General features: G+C 44.1%; 5 protein-coding genes and 1 non-coding gene across 7 annotated transcripts; 3 read left to right on the top strand and 3 right to left on the bottom strand.

Moving 5' to 3' along the window:
* The first annotated feature begins 1,621 nt into the window (after window positions 1–1,621).
* Ret (Ret oncogene) lies at window positions 1,622–13,094 on the top strand. The gene is made up of 6 exons (XM_043213802.2): window positions 1,622–1,788; window positions 7,598–8,367; window positions 9,772–9,937; window positions 9,999–11,710; window positions 11,774–11,914; window positions 11,975–13,094. The coding sequence occupies exons 1-6, from the start codon at window positions 1,713–1,715 to the stop codon at window positions 12,827–12,829; spliced, it is 3,720 nt and encodes a 1,239-aa protein (XP_043069737.1). The 5' UTR covers window positions 1,622–1,712; the 3' UTR covers window positions 12,830–13,094.
* Window positions 13,095–13,231: 137 nt separating this feature from the next.
* On the bottom strand, window positions 13,232–16,217 carry Mcm10 (minichromosome maintenance 10 homolog). Its single transcript, XM_017251767.3, has 2 exons — window positions 14,943–16,217; window positions 13,232–14,876 (listed from the first exon to the last, which is right to left on the bottom strand). Exons 1-2 carry the CDS (start codon window positions 16,108–16,110, stop codon window positions 13,711–13,713), a joined length of 2,334 nt encoding a protein of 777 aa, XP_017107256.2. The 5' UTR covers window positions 16,111–16,217; the 3' UTR covers window positions 13,232–13,710.
* A 368-nt stretch (window positions 16,218–16,585) lies between these two features.
* bur (GMP synthase burgundy) lies at window positions 16,586–21,813 on the top strand. The gene is made up of 10 exons (XM_017251682.3): window positions 16,586–16,973; window positions 18,330–18,437; window positions 18,515–18,819; window positions 19,075–19,375; window positions 19,436–19,532; window positions 19,589–19,958; window positions 20,018–20,210; window positions 20,270–20,671; window positions 20,732–20,923; window positions 20,979–21,813. Exons 2-10 carry the CDS (start codon window positions 18,348–18,350, stop codon window positions 21,078–21,080), a joined length of 2,052 nt encoding a protein of 683 aa, XP_017107171.2. The 5' UTR covers window positions 16,586–16,973; window positions 18,330–18,347; the 3' UTR covers window positions 21,081–21,813.
* On the top strand, window positions 18,859–18,993 carry LOC122322249 (small Cajal body-specific RNA PsiU2-38.40.4). Its single transcript, XR_006246480.1, has one exon. It is a non-coding gene; the product is annotated as a small Cajal body-specific RNA PsiU2-38.40.4 (non-coding RNA).
* LOC108132312 (uncharacterized) lies at window positions 21,770–22,677 on the bottom strand. The gene is made up of 2 exons (XM_017251685.3): window positions 22,136–22,677; window positions 21,770–22,083 (listed from the first exon to the last, which is right to left on the bottom strand). The coding sequence occupies exons 1-2, from the start codon at window positions 22,586–22,588 to the stop codon at window positions 21,841–21,843; spliced, it is 696 nt and encodes a 231-aa protein (XP_017107174.2). The 5' UTR covers window positions 22,589–22,677; the 3' UTR covers window positions 21,770–21,840.
* Window positions 22,678–22,934: 257 nt separating this feature from the next.
* mAcon1 (Mitochondrial aconitase 1) lies at window positions 22,935–27,352 on the bottom strand. 2 transcript variants are annotated; one of them, XM_017251680.3, is made up of 4 exons: window positions 27,154–27,349; window positions 24,169–25,806; window positions 23,601–24,104; window positions 22,935–23,534 (listed from the first exon to the last, which is right to left on the bottom strand). In XM_017251680.3, exons 1-4 carry the CDS (start codon window positions 27,184–27,186, stop codon window positions 23,346–23,348), a joined length of 2,364 nt encoding a protein of 787 aa, XP_017107169.2. In that variant the 5' UTR covers window positions 27,187–27,349; the 3' UTR covers window positions 22,935–23,345. The 2 variants fall into 2 exon arrangements, with proteins under 2 accessions (XP_017107169.2, XP_070133917.1); XM_070277816.1 differs by lacking the exon at window positions 22,935–23,534 and having other exon boundaries at window positions 23,859–24,102; window positions 27,154–27,352.
* Window positions 27,353–27,423: the final 71 nt, after the last annotated feature.

Raw genomic sequence — 27,423 nt, 5'->3', positions numbered from 1 at the left:
CGAGCAATGCTTTAAGCCTCTTTATGTCAGTCGTGTGTCATTAGCATCCGCCGGCGGAGTTCCCAGTGTGTCAAATAATTTGAACTTTAAAGTGCTCAGGTGGCGAGGAGCTCTTGCAGACGAAAAGTAGACAGCAGACACTTTGACGGGCTCTGTTTTTTGTGCACACTGAGGGAAAAATGGGGCTATTAACATATAGAATTCCACAATACCCAGAATAGTCTTATTTTCCTTTAAAAGTCTCTAGGATCTGTAAGACTTTACGATCTGCCTCTGAGTTCTGTGCCCTAAATTCTTGAAAAAAAACCGCATAACTATGTTTCTAATTACTAAAAAAAAATACAATTTTTCCTTGAGTGTTTGTGAATTACTTATCACGTTGTTTGACTTTGGGGTTCGTTTGAATTATGCGTGCTATCTTCCATTGCCATTCCTATTCCCCGGGCCGGCGAGCAATTGTCTCTTTCGGGCTCTTTTTATCACACCTGCCGTGCACCGTTGGATACCGCACACCTCACACACGCCACACACACACTATTCCTACCGACAAGTAGAGTGGAGCAGAGTGGAGTACTCCATGGAGTACACGTACTTCCACTTTGTTTGGCTCTTTTCATGGCACGTCCTCCTCGAGTGTTTGGCTGGTACTTGCTTGGAATTCGTTAGTTTTGGGTTTGCCGCATGTCAGTCTTTGATTTTTATTCTCCTTCAAGTGGCAAATTAACTATCATGTTAAGTAATTTTAATTAAACTGCGTTAGCTCAGAGTTGGCAGAGATACACATATGTAGAATAATGTGCCAATTTTAAAGTATTTCAAGTCTAAACCCACGAAACAATGAAGTAATCCCTCAAATACAAAATTAATTACTTGCCCAAATAACTTAATTAAATTATACCATTTAAAAACCAATTGAAACAAGACAGATGATTCGCCTCTAAATGAATTGGCAAAAAAACAGATAAAAACTCCACTCCCCAAAAACTTGAAAAGTAAACTAATCAGAACCATAAGCTTTCAGACCCGGCGGTACCCAAAAATAGAAACCAAACACCATTTAATAACAATATCGATAAATTTGTAATTCCATAAAAAGAAAACAAATTCGAAGCTCACTTTGAATTGCAACAATCGCAAAATTCGTAGACCCCGAGGCATTTTAGAATTTGTTGGGGGACTTAACCGAATGATAAATTAAATAACAGCCGGGAGTGTGGGCGCCGCTATCAATAAAAAGAATTTTTATTAATAATGCTTCAGTGGCCCTCAAAAACGAAAAAAATAAAGATCACGACGACTTTTGGGGCACTCGATGTCTGCTGGTTTTTGTACTCATTGTACTTTATTTCTATTATTATTTTTTTTTCATATTTCCTGCTCTGCTTGGCTCACACATTTCGCACATTAATTGATAAATGTAGCTTATCAATTTGTGATCAAAGTAATTAACTTGGCTGACGACCCGAACGTGGCTAATTGCCGACATCATTGAAAAAGAAGACCAGCCCAGATAAAAACTGAAAACAAATGCAACACACCATAAAAAACTATCAAAATGAATAACAATATAATGTGTAAGGATTGGCAGAAAAAACTAATAAACTATTTTTATAATTGTGAAAACAATTAACAATTAAACAAGTGAAAAAAAAAGCCAAAAATTGGCCAAGTGATAAAAGACTTTTAACCAGAAAATACCAAACAGATCTGAGATGGCTTCCAAGTACACTACTATCATTGTGACACTTTTCACAATTGTCATACAACAAAGGCAGCACTATTGTTTGGGTAAGTAAGACAAATATGTAGTAATAAAAAATATATTAAGACAAACCCCCAAAAAAACACACAAACAACAGACAATGGATTGAGTAATTCCTGAAAAATTCTTTCAAACCGAGACAGTTATACTTTTTATTGAATAATAAAATAAGTTAGAGACATACGTTCAACAAGTGCCATAATTTAAATTCTACTATGGTGTTACTTTTAGAATAAAAATATTTCATTTGCATAAACACTTAAGACTTGTGAAAGATTTACGACCTACAGAGACAACAAACTATTGCAAAAACTATTAAAGAAAATAAAGTTAAAAAAAAAACTTAAGCCTTATACCTTTAGACATAGTCATATTGAATCAAAAAGTATTTAAGTTAAGCTATTTTTGGCTTAAAAACTCCTTTCCAAAACCAGTTTTTCGCATTTTGAGTTAGGGTAATAAAATTTCCAACACCCTGCTCCCCTTTTTATTTACCTAATCCAATTAATACCCGATTGTTTGGTAATTAAAATCGACTTATCTGGGGTATATGGTCCACCCATTAGGCCCCTTCTCTACCCCTCCCCAGGTATTCGGGCAAATAAAAACCCCATAAACTGCAATTACACTTATTTGCATCGAGTGGCAGCCAACAAACTCCACAGATAACTTTTATTCAAACAGTCGCGGGACGTGGGAATCCAGACGCAGATATCAGGCCCCTTTATGACCCTTCTCCAAGGGGAGTAACTCCGGAGTTCAGATCGGTGTTCTTTTATCTGGTTTATGATGCACTGCTGAGCTCATAATTACAACTCCAGTGCGTTCAAAGCAGCCCACAAGGTTTATTCGATTGGCACAGGTGTGAACTGACGCTTTATTCAACAGACAGCTTTGACAAGTTGGTAAGCGATATGTGGGCCTGGCTTTTTGCCTGTCTAGGTTGCTGACTATCTGACTGACTGACTGACGGATGGTGATGGACGGAACTACTACCGAGAAGGCCCCAGGGACAATACCGCAGAAAAATGAGCTTGATAACTAGAGTTTAATTTAGAAAAAAGTTATTTTTGTAGGTGGAGTACCGGATATTATATTGTATATTATGTATATGTTTATGCTTATTATTAAAAAAATATACTTTTTCTCTTAGTGTATGACGTGCAGAATAAACACCACACACACCCAGTACCATATTTTATCACGCTGTGAAGACGCCAGATATGATGTATATTTTTGGGGGATGACTTACTATATTCCTCTTCAGCTGACCCTCACGGTCCTTTTATGCCTTGTATTTTTAGTTATTTTTTGCCCGTCAAGTTGAATGCACTGTACTCTGCCCAACGATGCCTTCATCGGTCAATCAGTCACCCGGGTTAAAGGTGTCGAAATGCCTGCCAGCTGTCGCTTGCCCCGTCCCTGCGGACTTCATGAATTTATGTGCAATCAATTAAGTCAATAGGTGTGTGCCTCCGTTCCGAGTTTATTTCCAGTATTTTTTACGAACATTGAGTGGTTCGCAAGTCCGCCTCCGGCTGTTCCATGACTTCAATTAAAGTATTTTGTTAAGTAACTGGTACTTTCAGATATTTGCCAAAAAGATAAAAGGTTCTCTGTCAAAATTCTTAAAAAATATACACCTACAACTATTGTATGCCCCCCAATTGAAAAACTATTCTTTTAGTTTTTTATCGATATCACTTATAGTGCCACAAACAATCTACAAATTATTGTTTTTGCAACAAAAGTCCCAGCTAGTTATTTCATATTTTCCTCACACATGAATAGATTTATGAGCGAGCTTGGCACATTTATCAGACACCAAGGTTGTTGTCTTGTCTTGGGACAAGAGAACTTTAAATTTGCATAACAAAATATTATAACAAAAAAACTGAAATCCACTTATGAGATCTGTCTCTGCCACTGTCTGTAGGATTGTCGCACCCAGGCTGGGATCCCAGATATGCCACGATTCAGATCCAGAAATCGAGTTTATAATGCACTCCCATTCAGTACCAGTTCCAGTCCTTCTAGTCTGCAATCTGCATTAATTTTGATTACTCTCGTTTTTTATACGTTTTCCGGCTCAAGATACAGTCTTCCCCATTCGAATAATGGTTTACAATTTAATGATTTCTTTTTAAATATTTTCCAAATACTAGTACTCTATATAGTCCTTTGCAATTTGACTAATTATAGACCCTATTAATTAGCATTAATTAGCATATACTTTAAGGTCTGACTTTGACTAATGCTCTCGCGACCGGCAAATGCTTTTTGTGGTGATGACAGGGGGCAATTAGAGGAGCAGCCCATCGATCACCCCCGAGGGTCACTTACTTTTTCGTGGACGTGCTCTTGGCTTTTTGGACACGGGTGTGTCTGCCTCATATCACCCTGAATCCCCCGCCATGGACAGATACTTTGAAGTCCGCTTGGTGACTTCTAGTCTGCGGTTATTCTGCAATTTCCTTTTTTTAGTTTTTCTTTTTTTTAAATCCCATCCACTGACTGTGCATTTCTTTGTGCTAGACTGTAATGAAAATTGCATTTAAATCAATAACAACAATTTGTTTATGGTTAGTGGAGATACTCTCACAAAGATGGGGTTTAGTTCTACACATATTCTATAGATTTAAGTATAAAACCTTAGTACAAAGAGCATACACTATCCTACCACTAAAAGTCTGGAACAAAACAAGTATTTTAAATTGAATTTTCTTTGGCACCGGCAAAGACAAATTTTCAGGGCCAGCCAGGAGAGGAAATGGGAAAGCATTCAAGACACTTTCCTCGCCACACACTTCAATGGAGTGAAAGTAGAAAGCCAAGCGAAATAAATTTAATATTGCCAATCCACTGCAGCTAAGGAAATCCAAAGTGCCTGAGTGCCTGGGTCGAAGATTGGCTTGGAACAGGAACAGGAAGGAGCAGAACAATGCCAGTCAGTGCCAAGGCAAATAGAAAACAATGTCTGGCACACGAGACGTATGAGTAATGAAGAAAATAAAACAAAACAAAATGCAACAAACCCACAAGAAAGAAAATTGTCGGAAAATTTCAAGAAAAAAACCAGTAAGCCCCAACAAAGACAAAGTTTTCATTACACAGCGGTGACAGACAAATGGGTCTAGGATGCTGGGAAACACCAAATGAGTCATCCAATGACCTCCGAACTAAACACTAAAAAACAAGGACAATAAACCCAGTTCAGGAAACTGCAGAGGGGTAACAGGATAATCAACCAGGCAAACAACTGTCGACCTAATTCGATGCAAAGTCAATTAATTCGAGCAGATTAATTAGTTTATGGGGAACTAGTTGACATTTCATCCGCCGCAACGGCCGCACCTCATTTTGAAGTCTCAGTTACCTTTTGTGTCCTGTTGCCTATCCTGGCCAGTATCCACCAAGTTCAGAGGGCAAAGGCCCAACTAATGGCCAAATGCCAGGGCCCAGGTCGCCGCCCATCAATTGTTGACAGTGCTGTCATTAACGTGTTGGCTACATGGAGAAAAAAGGGGATATTCTTTGGTATTTTTTAAATAATTAAAATATTGTAATTTGGGAAGCTTTAGTTCTAGTTCTTTTTATATTTTTCAAGTGTAGTCTAGTCTAGTCTACTTCGCAAAGTATGTCCTGGGTTATCCTGTTAAGGCCATGTTTTATCAACTGTCGGTGGGAGTTTTTAATGCGCCATTTGCTCGTTTTTTAATTGTCAACCTAATAGATAACCTAATAGTCTTAGTCCATCCCTGTTTACGCTTTTATTCGTCCTGTCCGTTGTGGCTTTTTTGGTTTTACGGCTGTTGACTTTCGACCTGGGTTTGGTGGGTTGGATTGGGGGAAGGGTAAGTGGAATTTTTTATTGGTTTTATAGGACTTTGGGCCTTGGGGAGTAGACGGGGTCAAGTTGAGTTTAAATCGAGTACAGATTGGTAGTTGATACTTTAAATACCGTTTATCTGAGGTACTTAACGGATATTTAAACGGATTTTTATTTATTTTATTTATTTTTATTTATTAAGTAAAAAATCCTGTAGAGTATTTATTTTCTGTGACCAAACTCCTCCAAATAGCTGTTGTAGTCTCTCAAAAAATAAAGTCCTCACACCTTGCGGCAAGGAAATGTAAACACGAATAAATGAAGAATAAATGAATAAAAAAGCCGCTAATTGGGCGCCCCAAAAGGTAGGCTAGCCTCCAGCCGACTCAACTAAATGCCTGTCATAATTATGACCAAGCTTTTCAAGAGTTAACCAAATAGAGACACCCCTCAACAACAAACACTCCATAGAGTGGGTTCCATGGGTCTCCCCAACAAAAAACTATGGTGGGAAAATGGGTCCTTGATATGGCCTCTGGCCTGGCAAACATGATAAATAATAAAAATTGTTCATTACAATTGCTGACGCTCAGGCATGCGAAAAATGCTGATAAAATATGTAGATGAGGCATGTGGTTTCTGGTGTCTCCATATACGCGGAGTGCGCATTTATAATGACATTTTAAATGCTGCCATCGCGACTGGAAAGGAGCGTGTCCTTGGCGCCCATCGAGGGATTTCTCCCAGAAACGCAAGGACTCACCCACAAAAAACCGAGTATATTAATGCTGTCAGCGTTCCTAATGAAATATATACATACCGGAAGGGGGAGTTACTATGTGTGGCTCTCGCAGGATTAAGCCATCCTGCCAAATGGTGGCGCCAGTCCTGTTTATGTGAGAAACGCTTGCTTGAGATTTAGTGCCAAGTCCTTCAGCTCACAAGACATTCAAGGAAGGAAATATGGAAAGGAGGAAGGAAACGATCCTTGTGCACACTAATCAACTTTATTTTAAAAAGATTTTTAAAAGGAAATTAAGTTGGAAGGGGGAGCTAGAAACTATTTCATAAAATGAGCATATATAGTGCCCATTAAAACTTTATAGGGACACTCAATAGCTGCGATAAGAATAATAAAACAAAACTCATCCCTAATTAAACAGCATAAATAATTTTGGTAAAGTTATATTTATACAAATCAGAAAAGGTTCTATCCGTTTAATTTCTGTTTACTCACTCACCCCAACAAAAAAACGTGAAACCTATTCACACCATAACATTACAAGAGTTGTTCCGATACCCCTCCGGAAATATTTGTTCTACATTTTGTGGCATAAAATTGGGCCCAGGATCTGAAGAGGAAAATTTGTAACCAATTATGCTTGGGGTTGTATTTTTTCCGCACCACAAAGAGTTTATCGCTATCACAAAATAAATACGCAACTTGATGACGCCGACACTCGAACTGATAGGGGGAGCAAAGGACCCTTCCCCCAGAGGGTGATGGGGCGGACAGGCGTCATTTTTATAACCCATATGCTAATAACTAATATCTATATTATATTTATTTATCGCCTGTATTGGACTATGACTCGCATGCAAACAGGCACGACAACAATCGTGGCTCGTTAGGAGGGAAATCTTATCACATTACGCATACGCCGTGTAGACTGAATAGTGGAGAGGGTCGGATTTGGGGGGTTCTATTAAGGTCATCGCGGGCTTATTAAACTAAATCATTTGATTGGATTTGATGGCAACTGTCAGCACACACCCCCTGATGTTACACAAAAAATATATTTCCTTTCTTGAGAGCACACTTCAGAGGGAATATTAATCTGTAAATGGAAATGAATCCCTTTTGAAGTGAGAGGCCAGCAACCACTTGTGGCAGCATTAGGAAACACACCACTGACCCACACAATGACCACCCGCACTCCTGGCCAATACCACATGACGCCATTCCTATTGACTGACTTTCCACCCTTTATTATCTTTTTTTGCAGCCGACAATGTTTACTTTCCCAGCAAGGATGTGAAATTCAATCTACCCATAAACGAGGAATCGGAGAGCCTCTTCTCGAAGATGCCACTGGCCCAGTTCCAAGTGCTGGAGATGGAGACCAACCAACTGGCCAGGGACTACATCTACAGCCTGGAGGACAACTCCCTTTTGCGAATCAATATCACCTCCGGGGAGATATTCATGCGAACGGACTACAAACCTCTGAATCAAAGTGTCAAATATGTGGTCACCGCATTTCCCAAAGAGCAGCCGGAGAACGAACTGCTGCCCGTTACCCATCTCACCCTGGAGGTCGTTCCACAACCACTGGAGGACTATTGCGCCGAGCTGGAGAACGTTTGCTTTTGGAGCAGTGCCCAGTACAGTATAGCGGAATCGCACGGGGAGTACAGGAACCGAGAGTCCTTCGAGCCGGTGCTCATTGGAGCTTTAAGTTCCAGAGCAGCCAGGTATCTTTGCCACGTGACTCTGGATTACTCTATCACGGCGGGCAGTGCCCATTTCATTCTCAAGCAAAACCGGCTTTACTCGAGGAAGCCTATGGATCACGATGAACTCAATGGTCTAAACGCCAAGGCGGGTGAGCTGCACACCAGGATTACCTGCACCGCTAAACTGTTCAGCAAGGAGCTCAAGAAATTTTCCCGCTCCTTCGACATCAAGCTCCTCGATCGCAACGACAATGGACCAAAGTTGCAGGAAAGCGATTCCAAGTTCGATTTCTATCTGGATCATCCTTATTTCCAGGCGGTGAGTTCGGGAGTTACAGGTTTCCTAAAGGGGGGATGGAGTCGGACTGTACCGACTAGACCCTGCCCAGACGATTGTCTGGCAGCTGTCTGGGAAACCACTGGGTGCGGGCTTATTGAATCTTGGCATGATGAACGCCCCTAAGGCACGCAACCAAGACCCATGCACTGAGAGAAAATTTAAAAGCAGTGTTGAGCTTATGCTAACAATAAAGATTATCAATTTTTATGATTTAACGGTTTTTCAGTTGTAAAAAGTAATATATTTTTTATTTTAAAAAAGATTTTTAATATTTCCGAGTGCATTGAAAGACACCGTCAGAATGAAGTCTCTGCTTCGGTCACCCTGTCATTATTTGGCCATTACCGCGTCTGGGTCCTTCCGAGTTTGTTTTGGGGGTTGAGACTCAGTGCCTAATAGATAAACTTTGCCACATCCGCGACTCCTTGCCACACCCCCCTCGTCTCCTATGTTGCCATTAAAAACGCGTAACGTTTATGGGCTTTTATGATTGGAGCATGACAGACAGGATAGAGGGGCAGGAGGAGCTCGGATGGCACTAGTTGAAGTCCGACAAAGTCCCTTAAAGTTGCCACAATAGAGTAAATTATGTTGTCGTGTTCGAAACAAGCCAAGCCTATCCCCAAGGATCTGCGAACTGTGTCAGTTTGGCAGCAGATAGTGGGATCTCCTCCTCCTTCCAGGTGGAGTAATTGGTTTTGCACTAAAGTCCTTCCATTACAAATTGCTCTATATGGTGGTACATTTAAATAAGTGTAATGGACATTTTATTTTGTTTGAAAGAAAATTACAGGCGACATGTTAAGACATAAAAAGAACAAAGGTTTTGAAAAGGACACACCTCAGATTCCTCAAAAAACATAGATAATAAGGACTTGGAAGATCTGGGTAATAAAACTACTTAATAATAGGACACTTCAATCTTTAGACTGTAAGCCAAACTATTACATAAAATGTAGTCGGTTTAAGAATTTATTTAATTAAATAATTAAAACTGTGTCCCAATGGGTTTTCTTCCAAAACTTAACCCACTTGTTATTCAAATTTCATGTCCTTCCTACCTTAACAAGACTAACTATGGTTTTCCAACTAAAGCCTAAGTCCTAACTAGAAAACACCTGGCTAATGTCCTTGCCCCTGGGATACATTAAAAGGGAAAGGTGTTCTAGGATACCCTGCCCATGGAGGAGGGAAATGTCAGGTCCCCGAGGATGCAAAGCCCCAACCTGACCTTGCGCTCAAATGAAGTAACGCATCCTTGGAGGGCAGGCAGCCCTGCAATTTTCCATGGGGGTGCCAAGTGGAATTTAATTAGCACTGGTCAGTAAATGCTAATGAAGCAACCACTAATTCAAAACCCCTGTCCCTTAATTCTAATCCCAGAACGAGGAGGTGGGCGAGAAAATCATCTACGTAGACAGGGACACGCTGGCGGCGAACGCTCAGCTGGTCTACGCCATCCATAATGACACCAAAGAGCTCCTTCGTCCGGACTGCCACGCCTACGAGGCTGATCACACAGGCCGCCCGCACACTATTGTCAGTTGTCGTGAGTATAGAACACATAACCCCACATCCTGTCCAGAACTAGATTTCCCTTTTCCTTTCAGAACTTCGGTTTTCCCGCAGTGGAGTGTTCCATGACACACCTTACTGCGTCTCCTTGGAGTCCCGGGATAACACCATCGTGGGCCACAACGTGGAAATGTCAGCCACTGCCGACATTTGCATCCACATCGACTTGAGAAACCTTCATGGAACGATTCACGAGCTACCTCAGGCACTTCCGCTGCGATCACCTGTGCGCCGGATATTCGACGATAATGAATTCCACGGGGATTCGGGGTCTCGGGCCCGGGGTCCCATTACAGTGGACTACGAGAAGGACGTGTCTGTGTACCGGACAGCGTCTGCCTATAACAGGGTGGCCCAGCCGGATAGCTTCCTGGACCTGATGCGGATGCGCTTCATCCGATTCAACATCGTCGAGGATCGGAGCGGAGCCTTTGACATAACCCCGACCTCGGGGATTGTCTATGTCAGGAATCCCCAGGCCTTGGCGGAGGCGCCTGAGACTATATACTTTCTAAACGTAACCTGGATGGACAAGGAGCATGTCGCCCACGTCCGGGTTATAAATGTGCATCTGGTTCAGGGACGGCCCGAGAACACCAGCTGCGAGCTGCAGATCAAGTCCCGTTCGCAGACCTGCGCCCAAGTGAAGTACAGGAGTCAGTGCAGCCAGTTCTGTGGCCTGGCCACCGGAGGAGGAGCCTGTCAGTGGCGAGGTTCCCATACGGCAATGTTTAGCATCCGCTATGGTTCTTGCGTGCCCGATGCGCGATACTGTCCGGATCGTGTGTGCGATCCTCTGGAGGAACTCAACCCGATGGCCTGCCCACAAGACTGTACGCCGTCGAACAAAATAGTCGGCCCCCACACGTCTAATGAAAACAAAAGAGGAATATCCAGCGGATCGGGGACCTGTATCTGCGAGGACAACGGTCGGTGTTCCTGTGCTCCACTGGACGAGGAGCCTAAGGTTAAGAAGTCTCGCAAGCGGAAGAACGAAACCGATGCGGAAACACTTTTGGCGAGAAAGAGTGCCACTGGGGATCAATCCATGCAGGATCCTCTGGTCCTGGGAGTCCTTAACGTAGCTGGCTTTGAATGCAACAGATCCTGCATGTTTTTCCTAATCAGCTGTCCATTGGTTGTGGTTTTCCTGCTCCTTTGCTTGCTCCTGACCCAACGGAAGATGCTCCAGCGTCGTCTGGGCAAACAGTCATTGACTCCATCCAACAAACAAGCACCCGCAGAGCCTGGAGAGGGTGATCTTCCCCTGATGCCGCTGCAGAGTGGATTCAAGTTTGAGAGCTCCGATGGCAAATGGGAGTTTCCCCGTGAGAAACTGACTCTGGACGTGGTGCTGGGTGAGGGGGAATTTGGTCAGGTCCTTAAAGGATATGCCACGGAGATAGCAGGACTACCGGATATAACAACAGTGGCTGTCAAGATGCTAAAGAAGGGCGCCAACTCCGTGGAGTACATGGCTCTGCTGTCCGAGTTCCAGCTGCTCCAGGAGGTCTCCCATCCGAATGTGATCAAACTATTGGGAGCCTGCACTACATCCTCGGAAGCACCGCTTCTAATTATCGAATATGCCCGATATGGTTCCCTGAGAAGCTATCTTCGACTGAGCCGGAAGATAGAGTTTTCTGGTGTGGATTTTGCTGATGGAGTGGAGCCCGTCAGCGCCAAGATGATGCTAACCTTTGCCTGGCAAATTTGCAAGGGAATGGCCTATCTCACGGAACTCAAGGTGGGTTAGCTAGACACTTAGCTTTGACTAGAGTCACTATTATTAACAATTTCTATTTAATAGCTGGTCCATCGGGATTTGGCAGCCCGGAATGTCCTTTTGGCGGATGGCAAGATTTGTAAAATATCCGATTTCGGTTTGACCCGAGATGTCTACGAGGATGATGCATATTTGAAACGCTCTAGAGATCGGGTTCCAGTCAAGGTAGGTTTCTAGAAACCCCCAAATACTCCCAATTATTCTATAAATTTCTTCCATTTCCAGTGGATGGCTCCAGAGTCTCTGGCAGATCATGTGTACACCAGCAAATCGGATGTTTGGGCTTTCGGCGTTCTCTGTTGGGAACTGATAACCCTCGGAGCTTCTCCGTATCCTGGCATAGCGCCTCAAAACTTGTGGTCCCTTTTGAAGACAGGATACAGAATGGACAAACCGGAGAATTGCTCGGAGTCAGTGTACTCCATTGTGCGAACCTGCTGGGCAGACGAACCAAATGCAAGACCATCTTTCAAGTTCCTGGCCTCGGAATTCGAGAAGCTGCTCGGAAACAATGCCAAGTATATCGACCTAGAGACGAATGCCGTTTCAAATCCCCTATATTGCGGCGACGATGCCGCGCTAATGACCTCCAGCGATTTGGGTGAACCCGAATCCCTGCAGCACTTGTGGTGGCCACCCAAGGTAGCCTACGATATTCATGACCAGGGAACCAGCTACGACCAGTCCGAGGCAGAGATGCCAACTATTTCCATGGCACCTCCTGGCTACGACTTACCACGCCCCTTAATCGATACCACCTCGAAGGAGCAGGTGTTGAGGTACGAGAACGATTTGAGGTTTCCTCTGAATATCCGAAAGTCCAGCTGCACTCCCAGCTACAGCAACATGACCAGTGGCTCTCCCGCGGCCACAGCTCTGCCCGAATATGCCGTTCCTGTTAAGAGGAATCACTCCTATCTGGACATGACCAACAAGAGTCTCATTCCGGACAATCTGGACAGCAGGGATTTCGAAAAACATCTTTCGAAAACGATTTCATTCCGATTCTCAAGTTTGCTAAATCTCAAGGAGTCAGCAGAAACATCTCCGGAGCAGCACCAGGACGAAAATGCTGTCTAGAGCAAGATCCTTTTTCCATAATTTAATGTGTATAGTTTCTCCCACCTACCAAGTACCATAGTCTCTCAATGGCGCCTGTTTTTCAGTTCAAACTGTTTGTTGATTAGTTTTAGTTTTATATTTAATCTTATAGCTTTATTCCAATGCCAAAAATAGATTTTAAACGAAGCGAATTCGATTTCGAATACTCCAAAGCATTTATAAGAAAGTAAATAATACTTACTCCAATTCAGTCATAAAAGTTTGACCATCAATTACCATACAAGCATTTAAAAACAATTTATTTTATGCCACTTTTTATAAAAATCGTACAAGTCTTAATGCAGCAAACAAATGTTTTAAGGTTTTAAGATAATAAATAATACGTTTTGTACAAACTATACAAATCTATATATATAGGATTATAGGATTTTATATTGTGTTCTTCAAAAAGCTTAAGAGTGTGCCTCATTTTATTTTATAACATTTTAATAGATCGTGAAGTGTTCCTCTTAGTTCATCTTTTATAGAATATGATTAAGAACTTTTTTTAAATAAGCTTTAAATTTTATTTTATTTTTCAGTCATAGGGTAAGAGATTAGTCATTCACATAAATTAAAAGCTAAAATACACATTCATAAAAGGTTTGTTTGGTACACCTGGTACTTTTCCAAAGTTATAAGCAACCTGCACCAACAATCTCACAGGCACTTTAGATTTTTAGGCTTTTGGGCGCATTTACTTATTTATCTAAGATTAATTTTTATATGCCAAATAGCGATCAACCAATGGACTGTAAATATTTGTACGTATTGCATATGCTATAATACTTTAAACCTTAAATTATATAAATAAAATATAAACAATCCACATAACGCAAAATAAAGAAACAAATTTTCGTCTATTCTTCGTCGGGTACCAAGAGATTAAGGCTGGCACTATTTGCCACACTTCCCAAAAAGACCTCCTCATCGCCTCGAATGGATAAGGACTCCCTGCCGGTGAGGACCTTCTTTTCCCGGATCATGCCCGACCTTACCCAGCGCGAACCCTTACAGTTCTTACAGCTCTGCTTGGGTAACTTGAACACCGTGGTTGTGCGATTACCGCAGTCCTTGCACTGGAAGAAACGCTTTTCGGCATCCACAACCTTAAGTGGATGTCTCTCCTCCTTGCAGCGATCGGCGGCGGAAAAGGCGGTGTACTTGCAGACTTGACAGATGACGGCTTTGCAAGGCATCTTGTAGGTTCCCAGCATCTTCTCCTCCATGGCCTCCTTACGCTCCAACTTATTGAAGTACTCCTCCTGAGCCTCCCGCTCTCGCATCTCCACTAGATTCGTGTGTGACGAGGTGGCGGCCATGATTTTCTCAATGCGGGACTTGCGCATCAGCTCACGCTCCTCTTCCTCTATTTTCTGACGCTTAGCGCTGCTGGAGAACTTGTCATTGAGCTCATCGATGGCTCTCCTTTTGCCCGTTTCAGTGCCTCTGGTTGAGTTGGGATTGACCTTTTCCAGAGGTTTCTTCTTCAGCAATGCTGCTGCCCTCATTTTGGCACTTTGGGCTTGTCGTGCTCCGACATTGACCTCAAAAGAGAAGTTTTCGCTGCCTGATAGTTTAGGAGTCAAACTGGCGTCAAAAGAAAATCCTCGATTCTTGAACTTGTCCGGCACAGCAACCGGCGTTGTGGGTGTACTAGGCGTGACCGTGGCTTCCGCTTTACTAGCTTCCCCTAGTACATGACCCTTGGCTTCGGTTGACTTTTCAAACCGTTCATTTTCAGCCTTTAACAAACGCAACCGCTCGAGATCCTTGTTTCTCTGTTTAGAAGAGGCTTCTACGCCACCTGCTGACCGGGAAATCGGTCCCGTTCGTTCGGCATAGGGCACCGACTGAGGCGTGGCTGATTTTGGTTTTGAGGCGTGGTCCGCTGTATGAGAAAACGGCGACACATCGTATCCAGCTAGGCTACTGAGACGATCACGTTCTTTGTTGATTAGTTTTGCGCTCTTTTTCGCCGGAACAGCTGTAAAAGATTGTCCGCCGTAGAATACCTCCGTTTTGCCTGTAGAATAAAAAAATAAAAGAAAATTAGCCGATTTTGTGGATATTGAATTCTAGGACTACATACCTAATACTTTGTTTCTCAGCTCATTCAGACCTCGCCCAGCCGTGGCCGACTGAAGTTCTGATCGCCTGGACATCTTGCCATACTCCTGCTTTACATGAAACAGGCAATAGTCACAATCGGTGATATTAACAACTGAGGTACATTTTTCACCATTCTTTTTGGTGGCCCGACAAGTTCCCAGATCTTTGGACTGTCCCAAGATCATAACCTTTTGAGAGGTGTCGATTGACAAGCATGCCACATCGGAGCTTCCTGCTCGGCGCTCGAAAATGGTTGGATTCAGGACCGCCAGGCACATGCCTTCAGCTGTCTTCCACAGCGCTTTGTGAGCCTCCTTGAAGAGGAAAAGCGATATGGTTTTGATCTCCCCTTTCAAATCCGAAAGCTTCCACGTCGAGTAAGGATCGCCCTTTTTCGTGTTCTTCACTGGATTCTTGGAAACCAGAGCGCCGGCAATGACCCAATCTTTGGCCAGGTCGCCACGCTCAATGTGAAACGCCACTCCGGAAAAGGGCACAGCCTTTCGTTCTCCCATACGCTCCTGAAGGAGTGAACTGGAGATCAATGGGTTGATCATGCGAAGCCCGAAAACCGGATCCGTGTAAACTGCAGACACAGGAGCACTCGGCTTAGAAGAGGCGGCCACTGCTGCTGCAGCAGGGGGAGGCCTTTGAAAGGAGCTGCTAACCGTAGACTGCCGCTTGATGGGATTGTGAGGATTTTTGAGAGGAGGCTGTGGAGTGGATGTCACCATCTTGCTAGTCTTCAGGGCATTATCCACCTCCCTTGCCACCTTACCCTCATGAGCCGATTCTCGCTGCTGCTTCAGCGTTTTATTTATATCGCTTCCGTACTCATTATACTTGCGTTCCAGGAAGTTCTTGACCTCCTCATCGTCGGATGAGTCTAGTTCCGGTTCCTTACTAGCCAGTGGTTTCTCCTTCTTGGCCGGCTTCACGGTCTTTTCATAACTGAAGGCATCTGCAAAACTGCTGTCTTCGCGGAGTTTTGGAACAGCATTGGCCAAAGTGGGTGTGGGTTTGGATTTCTCCGGTTTTGCTGATTCTGCACCGTCGTTTTCCGCTGCACCCAGCAGTTTCTCCAGAGCCATAATCTCGTCTTCATCTTCAATACTTATATCTGTCTGGGACACATTTGCAGGAGCCATTTGATCTATTTTATATCTAAAACTGTATGCAATCAAAAAAGATTTATCTGCGATTTTTCACAACGAGCGCACAACAAATCACTTTTGGCGGGCTAGGTGTGACCGTTGAAGTAATTGTTGTTTTTTAAACTGCATTATTTAGGGATGGAACTTTTGAATTGAATTTTAATTATAAATATTGAATTTTAATTATAAATGCAGTAAGAAAATAGTTTTTTATTTTCCTTTAATAGTTTTAAATTTAACTGTGGAACTGGAGATAATTTAATCACTTTTAGTTCAGATTTCTGAGATGTGCCAAATTCAAACGTTCTTCAAAAAATTTAAACAGTCTTACTGATGTTTTAAATAAATGAATAAATAAAGATTATAAATAAGACATAATCTAATAAAAAGTAAAATAAATATTATTTTTAGTAGCACCTTTTAAAAATGCGAAATTTTGCGCGTTTAGTATTTTCCCAGTAACGCCACTTTTCCCAGTTGCAAGTTATGGTCACACTGCTCGTCAATAAGTCATCTTTCGGCTTTAATTCACGAAAAAATTGCAATATAGAAGAAAATAGATAATTGTGCCTAAAATCGGTCAATATAACGCCCCAATTAGCAGCCGTCAAAGGGCCGAACGAAAATCGTTGCGGAAATTGTGGCTAATACGCGTAACTGCGGTGCGAAGCAGCTGAAGAAAGAGAAGAGATAAAGTGGCGAAAGAGAAGAGAAGAGAACGGGGACCGCTAACAAAACGGATCGCGAGCTAGTGTTTAAGCATAAAGTTTTCCACTGTTTTCCCCAGAGGCTTTCCACGGACTTCCCGTCCCAACTTTTGAGCCTCACTCGGCCAAAACAACGACGACACACAGCAGGTAAGAGAGTGCGAACGAAGGATTCGCACACAGGAATCGCACTTTGCCATGCGGCTCAGCACTTTTTGGCTTTGGCCCACCCACACACGCCGCTCCCCGCCGCAGCCCCACCACTGCCTAGCCTAGGTGCATGTGCAATCTGCTTCGACCACATTTCGCCCTTTTTTTTTTTGCCACTTTTTGCCCATTGCGAGCTGATTTATTTTGCAAACATCTCGTGGCCATTTTGTGGTTATAAGCGCCGCTTGCGGGCCGCTGTTTCCACGTGTGTTGGTAGTAGTTGTGTTGGTGTTTGTGCCCACATATTGGGTTACATCCCACCACGAGGGCTCAAGTTGTTGCTTTTGTTGTTTTTGATAACCTTTTGCATCTTGAACGGCGGCCTTATCAACATATTTATGGAGCGGCGGTGGGGTGAGAGGCGGGAAGGAGAGCAATGCTCCAGCTTACATCACAGGGTTCGCATCGCATCAGTGACCTAATGCAACTTTAACCCTTGGCATGGCCTTGATGTTCCACTGCATCTCAGATACCTTTGCTGTTTGCCATTTTTTGCTTGAAAAATATTATTTTGAAAAAAAAATAATTAGGGAACTTGTTTGGTTTTCATAAAATTAATAATTATTTGCTATTATATTTGGCACACTGTTGTTTTTGTTATTTATTTTCGTGCAATTTTCCTTGCGCATTTTCCTTTCCATCTTGCTTTCTCATCTCTGTTTTCCTCAACCCAGTTCCTCTCTTCTACTTTCGCTCTCTTTCTCTATTCTGCTCATTCTGCATTTACGTTTTCGCCTGTCATCTGTGGCGGTCAGTAGCCGGCGCCCCCGACCAGCCCCTCCCCCCAGGTTCTTGGTCAAATTTTAATTTTATAAAAAAAATATTTAAAATCAGAATAAAAATCACACCACCCCACCCCATCCGACGAAACAACACACATTTGGTAGGCGTCTCCGCCTGTTGTTGGCCTTGTTATTCTCGCTTGTTTTTTCGCATCGGAGTTCGCCCTCTTGCACTTTTCACCTCTGTGACGTGACGAATATGTTTGCCAATGTTTGTTGTCTACCGTAGAGCGTCCTGGCCGGCTGCATGTTGAATGTTTCATGTTTCTGCGAGTGCTGCACAAGATACTGCCGGTATGGTGAGCCTCTCTATTCCCCTAGATAAGAAAACGAAAAACCAATATACCCAGCCTTTTAGCCAGCTCACAGCCTTGCATATCCAGCTCCGATTGCAGCCACAATTGGAGCATAAATACGCCACACAATCGATCCCTCGACCAGTCGAGATTCTGTGCTTCCATCGGCTTGACTGATTACTTGACTGACATTTGACTTTCTTCTGTTCTTTTTGCAGTGCTGCAACGATAAAGAAATGAATTCAAATATATTTCTGGGCACAGCAGAGAATGGCCTGCGGCACGATAAGATTGTTATACTGGACGCCGGAGCACAATACGGCAAGGTGAGTACATATCTTCAAAAATCCATGTAGATGTCGTATAAAAAGAAAAATGCTAATTCATTCCATATTTTCCAAAGGTTATCGATAGGAAAGTACGCGAACTGCTCGTAGAGTCAGACATTCTGCCATTGGACACGCCAGCGGCTACGATACGGAACAATGGTTATCGTGGCATCATTATTTCCGGCGGACCCAACTCGGTGTATGCTGAGGATGCGCCCAGCTACGATCCCGATCTGTTCAAGCTAAAGATTCCCATGTTGGGCATCTGCTACGGCATGCAGTTGATCAACAAAGAGTTCGGAGGAACAGTGCTCAAAAAGGATGTGCGGGAGGATGGTCAGCAGAACATCGAGATCGAGACTTCCTGCCCGCTTTTTAGGTGAGCATGGGTTGTGGCAGTGGCAGAGAAACCTCAGACCAAGCAGCAACTAGAAAGCACTTCAGTTGGTTCAGTTTAATCCTGTGCTGATACAATGCTGCCAGAGCAAAGTCGGACCAAGAACATTTCAGTTTATTTTAGCTCGTAGACTGAACTACACGTGGTCTTACATTACCAAGATATTCTATAAAATATGTAACCTAGCATTAAGTTGAACTTCCCAGACTTATACCAATTTTTTTTGTACCTCAACAGTCGCCTCAGTCGCACACAATCCGTGCTCTTAACACACGGAGACAGCGTGGAAAGGGTAGGCGACACTCTGAAGGTGGGCGGCTGGTCCACGAACCGAATAGTAACGGCCGTCTATAACGAGGTTCTGAGAATCTACGGAGTCCAGTTTCATCCTGAGGTCGACCTAACCATTAACGGCAAACAGATGCTGTCAAACTTCCTGTACGAGATCTGCGAACTGACCCCCAACTTCACCATGGGCAGCAGGAAAGAGGAGTGCATAAGATACATCCGAGAGAAAGTGGGGAGCAATAAGGTGTTGGTGAGTGGGAAAAGCAATACCTTCCTATGATCAGATATTTTAAAGTATTTTATTTTTCAGCTGCTGGTCAGCGGTGGAGTGGATTCAAGTGTCTGTGCAGCTTTGCTCCGACGAGCCCTATATCCAAATCAGATAATTGCCGTGCATGTGGATAATGGTAAGACCCAAGTATATATTAAAAGGAAGAATGGTTAAAAATATTTTTCTATCCAGGTTTCATGCGCAAGAACGAAAGTGAAAAGGTGGAACGTTCGCTGCGCGAGATCGGCATTGAATTAATCGTCCGGAAGGAAGGCTACACGTTCCTCAAGGGCACCACGCAAGTTAAGCGGCCCGGCCAGTACTCCGTAGTGGAAACGCCCATGCTCTGCCAGACCTATAACCCAGAGGAGAAGCGCAAGATAATAGGTGATATATTCGTCAAGGTGACAAACGATGTGGTTGCTGAGCTGAAATTGAAGCCAGAGGAAGTACTACTAGCCCAAGGAACCCTCAGGCCAGACCTAATCGAGTCCGCCTCCAACATGGTCAGTACGAATGCAGAAACAATCAAAACCCATCACAACGATACGGATCTGATCAGGTATAATAAACTAATTGAATTTTTCGGATGAAATTGCTAATCTTCGAATCATTTTGTAGGGAACTTCGAAATGCAGGACGTGTTGTTGAGCCTTTGTGCGACTTCCACAAGGATGAGGTGCGGGATTTGGGAAATGATCTTGGACTGCCACCAGAATTGGTAGAGCGGCAACCATTCCCCGGGCCCGGCCTCGCCATCCGCGTGCTCTGCGCCGATGAAGCTTACATGGAGAAGGACTATTCTGAAACTCAGGCAAGTAAAGTAATATATCCTTAGTGGCTTCCATTGCTGACGTAAATACATTTTTTCAGGTCATTGCTCGAGTCATAGTGGACTACAAAAACAAGCTGCAAAAGAATCATGCTCTGATCAACAGGGTAACAGGTGCCACTAGTGAAGCTGAGCAAAAGGATCTGCTACGCATCTCGGCCAACTCGCAAATTCAGGCCACTCTACTGCCCATTCGTTCCGTAGGCGTCCAGGGCGACAAGCGCTCCTACAGCTATGTTGTAGGCCTGTCGACCAGTCAGGAGCCCAACTGGCAGGACCTGCTCTTCCTTGCAAAGATTATACCCAGAATTCTGCACAACGTTAACAGGGTATGCTACATCTTTGGGGAGCCAGTGCAGTATCTAGTGAATGATATCACGCACACCACATTGAACAATGTTGTTTTGTCGCAGTTGAGGCAAGCGGATGCCATAGCCAATGAGGTAGGAATGAATATAAATAATATTTCATTTTAAATATTAATTGTTTGTGGGTATTTTTAGATCATAATGCAAGCTGGTCTATACCGGAAAATTTCACAGATGCCTGTTGTTCTTATACCCGTGCACTTTGACCGAGATCCAATTAATCGCACGCCCTCCTGCAGAAGGTCTGTGGTGCTGCGACCGTTCATAACGAATGACTTCATGACTGGTGTTCCGGCTGAGCCTGGCTCCGTTCAACTCCCCATACAGGTCTGTTTTAATAAACTTACATTTTCGAAAAATACTAAATGGAGTTCTCGCACAGGTTTTAAATCAAATTGTACGCGACATATCCAAGTTAGATGGAATCTCGAGGGTGCTGTACGACTTGACGGCCAAGCCACCTGGCACCACCGAGTGGGAATGATGCGTTCAAACCAAATCTTTCAAGAGCCATTTCATAGAAGTAGATGAGATAAACAATAACCAATCAACCATTGCATGCGGCGGGCGCTCGAGACGAGGACAATAGTTAATCGATCACATCGTGAGATGCGGATCGATTAGCGGACGGGTCGATCCTAGCCGTCGGGGGCGTTGTAGCTGCTCCAGCCTTTTAGAGAGAAACGTAAAACGAGCAATTGAAGAGGCGCAAAATACAACCGGAGTGCCGCTTCGAAATGGAAAACAATTCAGGTTCATAATATCGATAATACATGTATGTGTAATTAATGCGGAATTAAGCGAATCGATTTGTAACACAGACGGCAAACTATTTGCCACCTAATACTTATGTACATTTTCATGTTTTGTTCCTTTTGTGAAAAGGAATGTGCCCACAAACCACGTAACAAACAAAAACAATTAATTTACGCATTTTTAGTTATATACATAAAATATATATTATATATACATACAGATATTAAATAATTGCAAAAACAAAAAAGTTCGAAAGTTGTATATTTGCAGGTGAGTGCGAAAGTGTTTTCGTGGCAAAAGGCATACAAAATTTGTAAGAATACGAAACAAAAATATTGTAAGCTAAAATTATGAATTGTTATATAACGTCTATATTTAAAAAAAAAATGGCAAACCCAGAAGCAAAAACAAGAGCGATTATGATGATACAAGAAATGTAATAAAACGAAAAAGCTATTAAATGGTTTTTTGAAGTTCCATGTCCCTATTTACTGTTTGCCCTTTGCCCTTGGCTTGCCGTAGACCTTGGCTCCTTCGCTCGTTACCCTCTGCATTTTGCGGAACGCCTCCTGGGAGAGGACCAAGTTGGAATGCCTATGATTCCGCAGCGCTTCGAATGCGGCGATCCTTCTGATGAAGGAAATACGAGGCTTAAGTTTGTCGCGGACAGGCTTCGTAACTCTTGAGGATTTCTTCTCCACGGTAGCTGCCGAGGATGGGGTATACAAGGACTAAAAAAGGAGCAATAAGTAACCTGCTGGAAGAGATATCAAAAACACCCACAAGATCCCTGGGAGGTCCCTTTTTTTCGCGATCAAACATATGATTCAAAAAATGGAAATTATCGGCGTAGAAGAGTTTCTTCGCTGGCGTCTGGCCCATATGCTTCGCTGCCTTCTCCTGGATTTTCTCAATTTCCACGTTGTATCGCAGCCTGTATATCATATGCTTCCAGTAGTCTGGAGGGGAATCAACCTTCATTTCCTCAGCGATCGCCTCCCAAATTCGCGCCTTCAGGGGTAGATTGAAATAGTCCTTGTGGAACTGATTCCACAAGCACTCATGGTCGCCGTAAAGGGCTATCAATTTCAGTTTGGTTCCCGCCCGCGCCATGAGCTGAGGTCGGTGCACGAAGGTTATAGTGCTCTTGTCCAATGAGCTGGAGCTCCCAAAGGTATAGGTATACTCCGACAGCGAGTCATTATCGGTGGTACTCTGTGGCAGCCAACGACTCATTTTAGCGTTTTAAATTTTATGTAGAAACTGGTAATTTTTAACTATAGTTATGTTTTTAAACGAGTCACTTGACAATTGAGGGAAAAGCATGCTTCTCTTGGGCAACGATACTCCTCCATTTCTCAAATAAACCAACATACAACAATATCGGTATTATTCTTTATTTTCCTCTAAGTTGTAATATCAACTCTCGTGTCTTAAATCTTATAATTGATACAATTAAGTTACTCACGGGTAACATAAAAAAAAGGAACTAGGATGTGTGTCAGGGGAGTGCTTCTAGAAAATAAACATTATTGTCAGATTTTAGGGTTTCACTTGTTGGCAAATAAAATAAACGACTTCATAACGTATTATTGTGAGTTTTATTCGCACTTTATATCATATTCATCGTCGTGACCAAATTCAGAGCAGTTGGACAAATTCGCAAAAAACAAAATCAATATCGACGGCAACATACATAGCAAGAATTAAAAAACAATTGGGTATAATATATGAATATATAAAACTTTTACAATTGCTCGGTATTTCTAATGGTTACATAATTAATTCACTTTAAAAACAGCACACTCGGTATACTCGAAATAAAATCTAGACAGTTTGAGAAAAAATTGAATAACAATACCATAACTCGATTGCTTGCATTGCGTGACTGTGTTTCCTTTGAGTCTGAGTGTGTTCGCTTATGATCAGGGATCAGGGATCGTTATCAGGCTTCTAGATTCTGGACAGGGGTCTTAAGTAGGTCCAGGACCGTTTACTGGGCCAGCTCCTTCATGCGGTTAAGGGCGCTGCCAGCCTTGAACCAACCGATCTGCAAGTCGTTCAGGGTGTGGTTCAGCTTGATCTTGTCAACCTTGTCGCCGTTCTTCACTTCGCATTCCACGGGCTTGCCGGGCGCCAGAGAATTCAGGTTCAGCAGGGAGATCTTGCTAGTGGGCTGGATCTGTGGAAAATAAATACATTTTCATTATAGTTTAAAATGCAGAAAAGATTTGAAATTGAATCCTACCTTATCGTAGTCAGCGGGGTTGGCGAAGGTGAGAGGCAGGAGACCTTGCTTCTTCAAGTTAGTCTCATGGATACGAGCGAAGGACTTGACAATAATGGCGCGTCCACCAAGATGGCGGGGTTCCAGAGCGGCGTGCTCGCGGGAGGAGCCCTCGCCGTAGTTCTCGTCACCGACGGCCACCCATTTGATGCCATTGGCCTTGTAGTCACGGGCCACATCGGGCACTCCACCCCAGGAGCCAGTGCGCTGGTTCTTAATGTTGTTCATTTCGTTGTTCTCGTAGTTGGTGGCACCAATGAACATGTTGTTCGAGATGTTGTCCAGATGACCACGGTACTTCAGCCAAGGGCCGGCGGCGGAGATGTGATCGGTGGTGCACTTGCCCTTAACCTTGATGAGAACAGTCAGATCAGTCAGATCGCTGCCGTTCCACTTGTCGAAGGGCTCCAGCAGCTGCAGGCGCTGCGACTTGGGGTCCACAGCGACTTTCACGCTTTCGCCGCTCTACAAGAAAATATCCGTTTTTTTAATGAAGTTCTCTTAAAATAATTCTTGCTTATATACTTACTGGGGGAGGAGCGGTGTAGGTATCCTGGCCGGGGTCGAAGCCCTGGGCGGGCAGCTCATCGCCGAAGGGAGCCTTCAGCTTGAACTTCTTGCCATCAGATCCGGTGAGCTCATCAGTAAGCGGGTTGAAGTCCAGGCGACCGGCGATGGACAGAGCAGTGACCAGCTCCGGGCTGGTGACAAAGCAATGGGTGGCTGGGTTGGCGTCGTTCCTGCCAGTGAAGTTACGGTTGTAGGAGGTAACAATGGTGTTCTTGTCGCCCTTCTTCACGTCCTTACGGTCCCACTGACCAATGCAAGGTCCGCAGGCGTTGGCCAGCACGGTGCCGCCGAACTTGTCGAACACATCAGAGATGCCGTCACGCTCAATGGTGGCACGGATCTGCTCTGATCCGGGAGTCACGTTGAAGGGAATCTTCGACTTCAGACCATGGCTCATGGCGTCCTTGGCGATGCTGGCACAGCGACCCATATCCTCGTACGAGGAGTTGGTGCAAGAGCCAATCAGACCAACACGGATGTCCAATGGGTAGCCGTTCTTCTTGGAGTTGTCACCCAGCTTGCTGATGGGGTGTCCCAAATCGGGAGTGAAGGGTCCGTTTACATGGGGTTCCAGAGTGTCCAGGTTGATTTCAATCAGCTCGTCGTACTCGCAGTTCTTGTCGGCAGACAGGATCTTGCCCTGGTACTTCTGGGCCTCAGAGGCAATGCCACCACGGCCGGTGGACTTCAGGTAGTCAGCCATGCGCTGGTTGAAGGGGAACAGGGAGGTGGTGGCTCCGATCTCAGCACCCATGTTGCAGATGGTGGCCATGCCAGTGCAGGAAATGGAGTCCACACCCTTGCCGTGGTACTCAATAATGGCTCCAGTGCCTCCCTTGACGGTCAGGATATCGGCGACCTTCAGGATCACGTCCTTGGGAGAGGTCCAGCCGCTGATCTTGCCGGTGAGGTTGACACCAATCACCTTGGGGCACTTCAGCTCCCAGGGGATGTCGGCCATCACATCGACGGCATCAGCACCACCGACACCGATGCACAGACCACCCAGTCCACCACCGTTGGGGGTGTGGGAATCAGTACCGATCATCAGCAGACCGGGGAAGGCGTAGTTCTCCAGGATGATCTGATGGATGATACCGCTGCCTGGCTTCCAGAAGCCCAGACCGTACTTGGCACAGGTGGAGGCCAAGAAGTCGTACACTTCCCGGTTAAGGTCCTTGGCACGGGCCAAATCCTTGGGTCCGCCGATCTGGGCCTCGATCAAGTGATCGCAGTGCACAGTCGAGGGAACAGCAACCTTCTTCAGTCCCGACGAGATGAACTGCAGCAGGGCCATCTGGGCGGTGGCATCCTGCATGGCCACACGATCGGGGCGCAGGCGCAGGTACGAGGTACCGCGGACGATGTCCTGGTTGGCTGGGTCATCCAGATGGGAGTACAGCACCTTCTCGGAGAGAGTGAGGGGGCGGTTCAGGCGGCCGCGAACGACATCCAGGCGCTTGTTCAGCTTCTCGTAGGGCAGGAAGACGTCCGAGTCGAACTTGGACAGCGCCACCTTCGAGGCAGAGTAGCAGGAGGCATGGAACTGGCGCACCACGGCACCCTCGGTAGCCACATGCTTGCCCAGACGGCACACCTGAAATAAAAATAATTTCATTAATATTAAATAATAATGCATTTCTATTTTTCGTGAGCCTGGAGGTGATAACGTCAACAAATCAAGATTTAGCAATTAGCATGGTGTCAGAACATAATTTAGTAGTCATATGGTCTACAGTGTTGACTCATATGTGTATGTTTCATAAGCCTCTTGTATCAGCAGTCCTTTATTTGGAGTGAAGACTGTTTTGATTGATTCGAGGGGTTGCGAAATAAACACTTGATTATCATGTCAGGGGCCCCCTCAACTCCAATTAGATTGGCGCTACTTTATCAGGAAATAAATAAAAATCTTAATTAGCTGGGATTTCAAAAAAGGGTAGCCGAGGTTTGTTTGGAAACTCTAGAATTTTATTAATAATTAGAAAACTTGAAAAAAACTATTAAAATGTTGTACATAGTCTCCTTATATATAGTAGTTCTATTTTAGTAGCCTGGCAATAACAACCTGCGGCAAAAAGAAAACATTTGTGCAAATATAAACACACTTTCGTTTATTCAAATATAATTCCACATATTTAAGCCCTAAATATTTAGTTCTGTTACTAAAAATTACTACAATGCATCGCAATTATCCAAAACACGTGATAAACAATTCGAGTTCATTTAAATGGCAGTTCAATTACGTCAAATAGGTCATTAACTTGTTGGCAAGCTTACAAGTACAGTGAAGCCACTCGAAACCTCCAGAAGCTGCCATGGAAAAACCCACCGGTGGGGCAATGGACCCCCTCCCTCCGGACTCCGTTTCCGTCTCCGGCGGAGTGCGCGTGATACTCGAGTTGGAAAACAGCCTTTAACCGTAATAAAGCTATATTTAGTAAGTCCCTATCTTAGTGTAAGTAAACCTGTCACAGATAAGACGGACCTCCCACCTAAGATATATGCTAGGGACACTCCTGGTTAAATAACTGCTCGCCAGGCGATTATGTAAATGCAAACTGCCTTGGACCATTGCGAATTTCTGTTAATTGCTGGATGCTCCCGATTTGAGAGGCATCCCAGAGCCCCCCCCCACTTCTGGATGCAGGGGGCAGCTAATGCTTCTGTTGGGAATCACAATCACAATGTACTCGGTTACCTAACAACTTTTGATTTCGTTTTTAGGTTAGAAAAGCGCAGTGCAAAAAGTTCCCGATTTTTCGCCACCCACATCCTGCACAATTTTCAGATGATGTTGTACTATTTTTCGAGTTTTTTTCAGCAGTGTTCCAGTCGTTATCGCAGCTTTGATTTGGCCGCTGGTGTCTCACGTTTACATATACTTTTTGTTGGATTATCACATTCACAGATACGGGGAGAAGGCTCCAGACAAGACCATTACCTGTGCCTGGGCGCTCATCAATCTCGCAGCCATTCTTCGCGTCCTTATTAGGCGATACGGAACTAAAATACGTTTAACACTCGTTGGAATTGGAATTTCACAGGCAACGTTTAAGCCGTCATCAAAATTTTCAGCCCTCTCAGCCGGAAGATTTTAATACAGACTGATTCTATTTGCTCCGGACGACGACCACTGCGACGCTCTGCCAGTGTGCGAGGGTGCCGCGAATATGCGCCATTGCAGCCTATTTAGCTTTTTAAAGGTCGAATA

Source organism: Drosophila bipectinata, chromosome 2L (assembly GCF_030179905.1).
Source record: "Drosophila bipectinata strain 14024-0381.07 chromosome 2L, DbipHiC1v2, whole genome shotgun sequence".
NCBI classification, from domain to species: Eukaryota; Metazoa; Arthropoda; class Insecta; order Diptera; family Drosophilidae; genus Drosophila; species Drosophila bipectinata.
The sequence above is the reverse complement of the archived record's forward strand: the minus strand, read 5'-3'. Positions and strand labels throughout refer to the sequence as shown.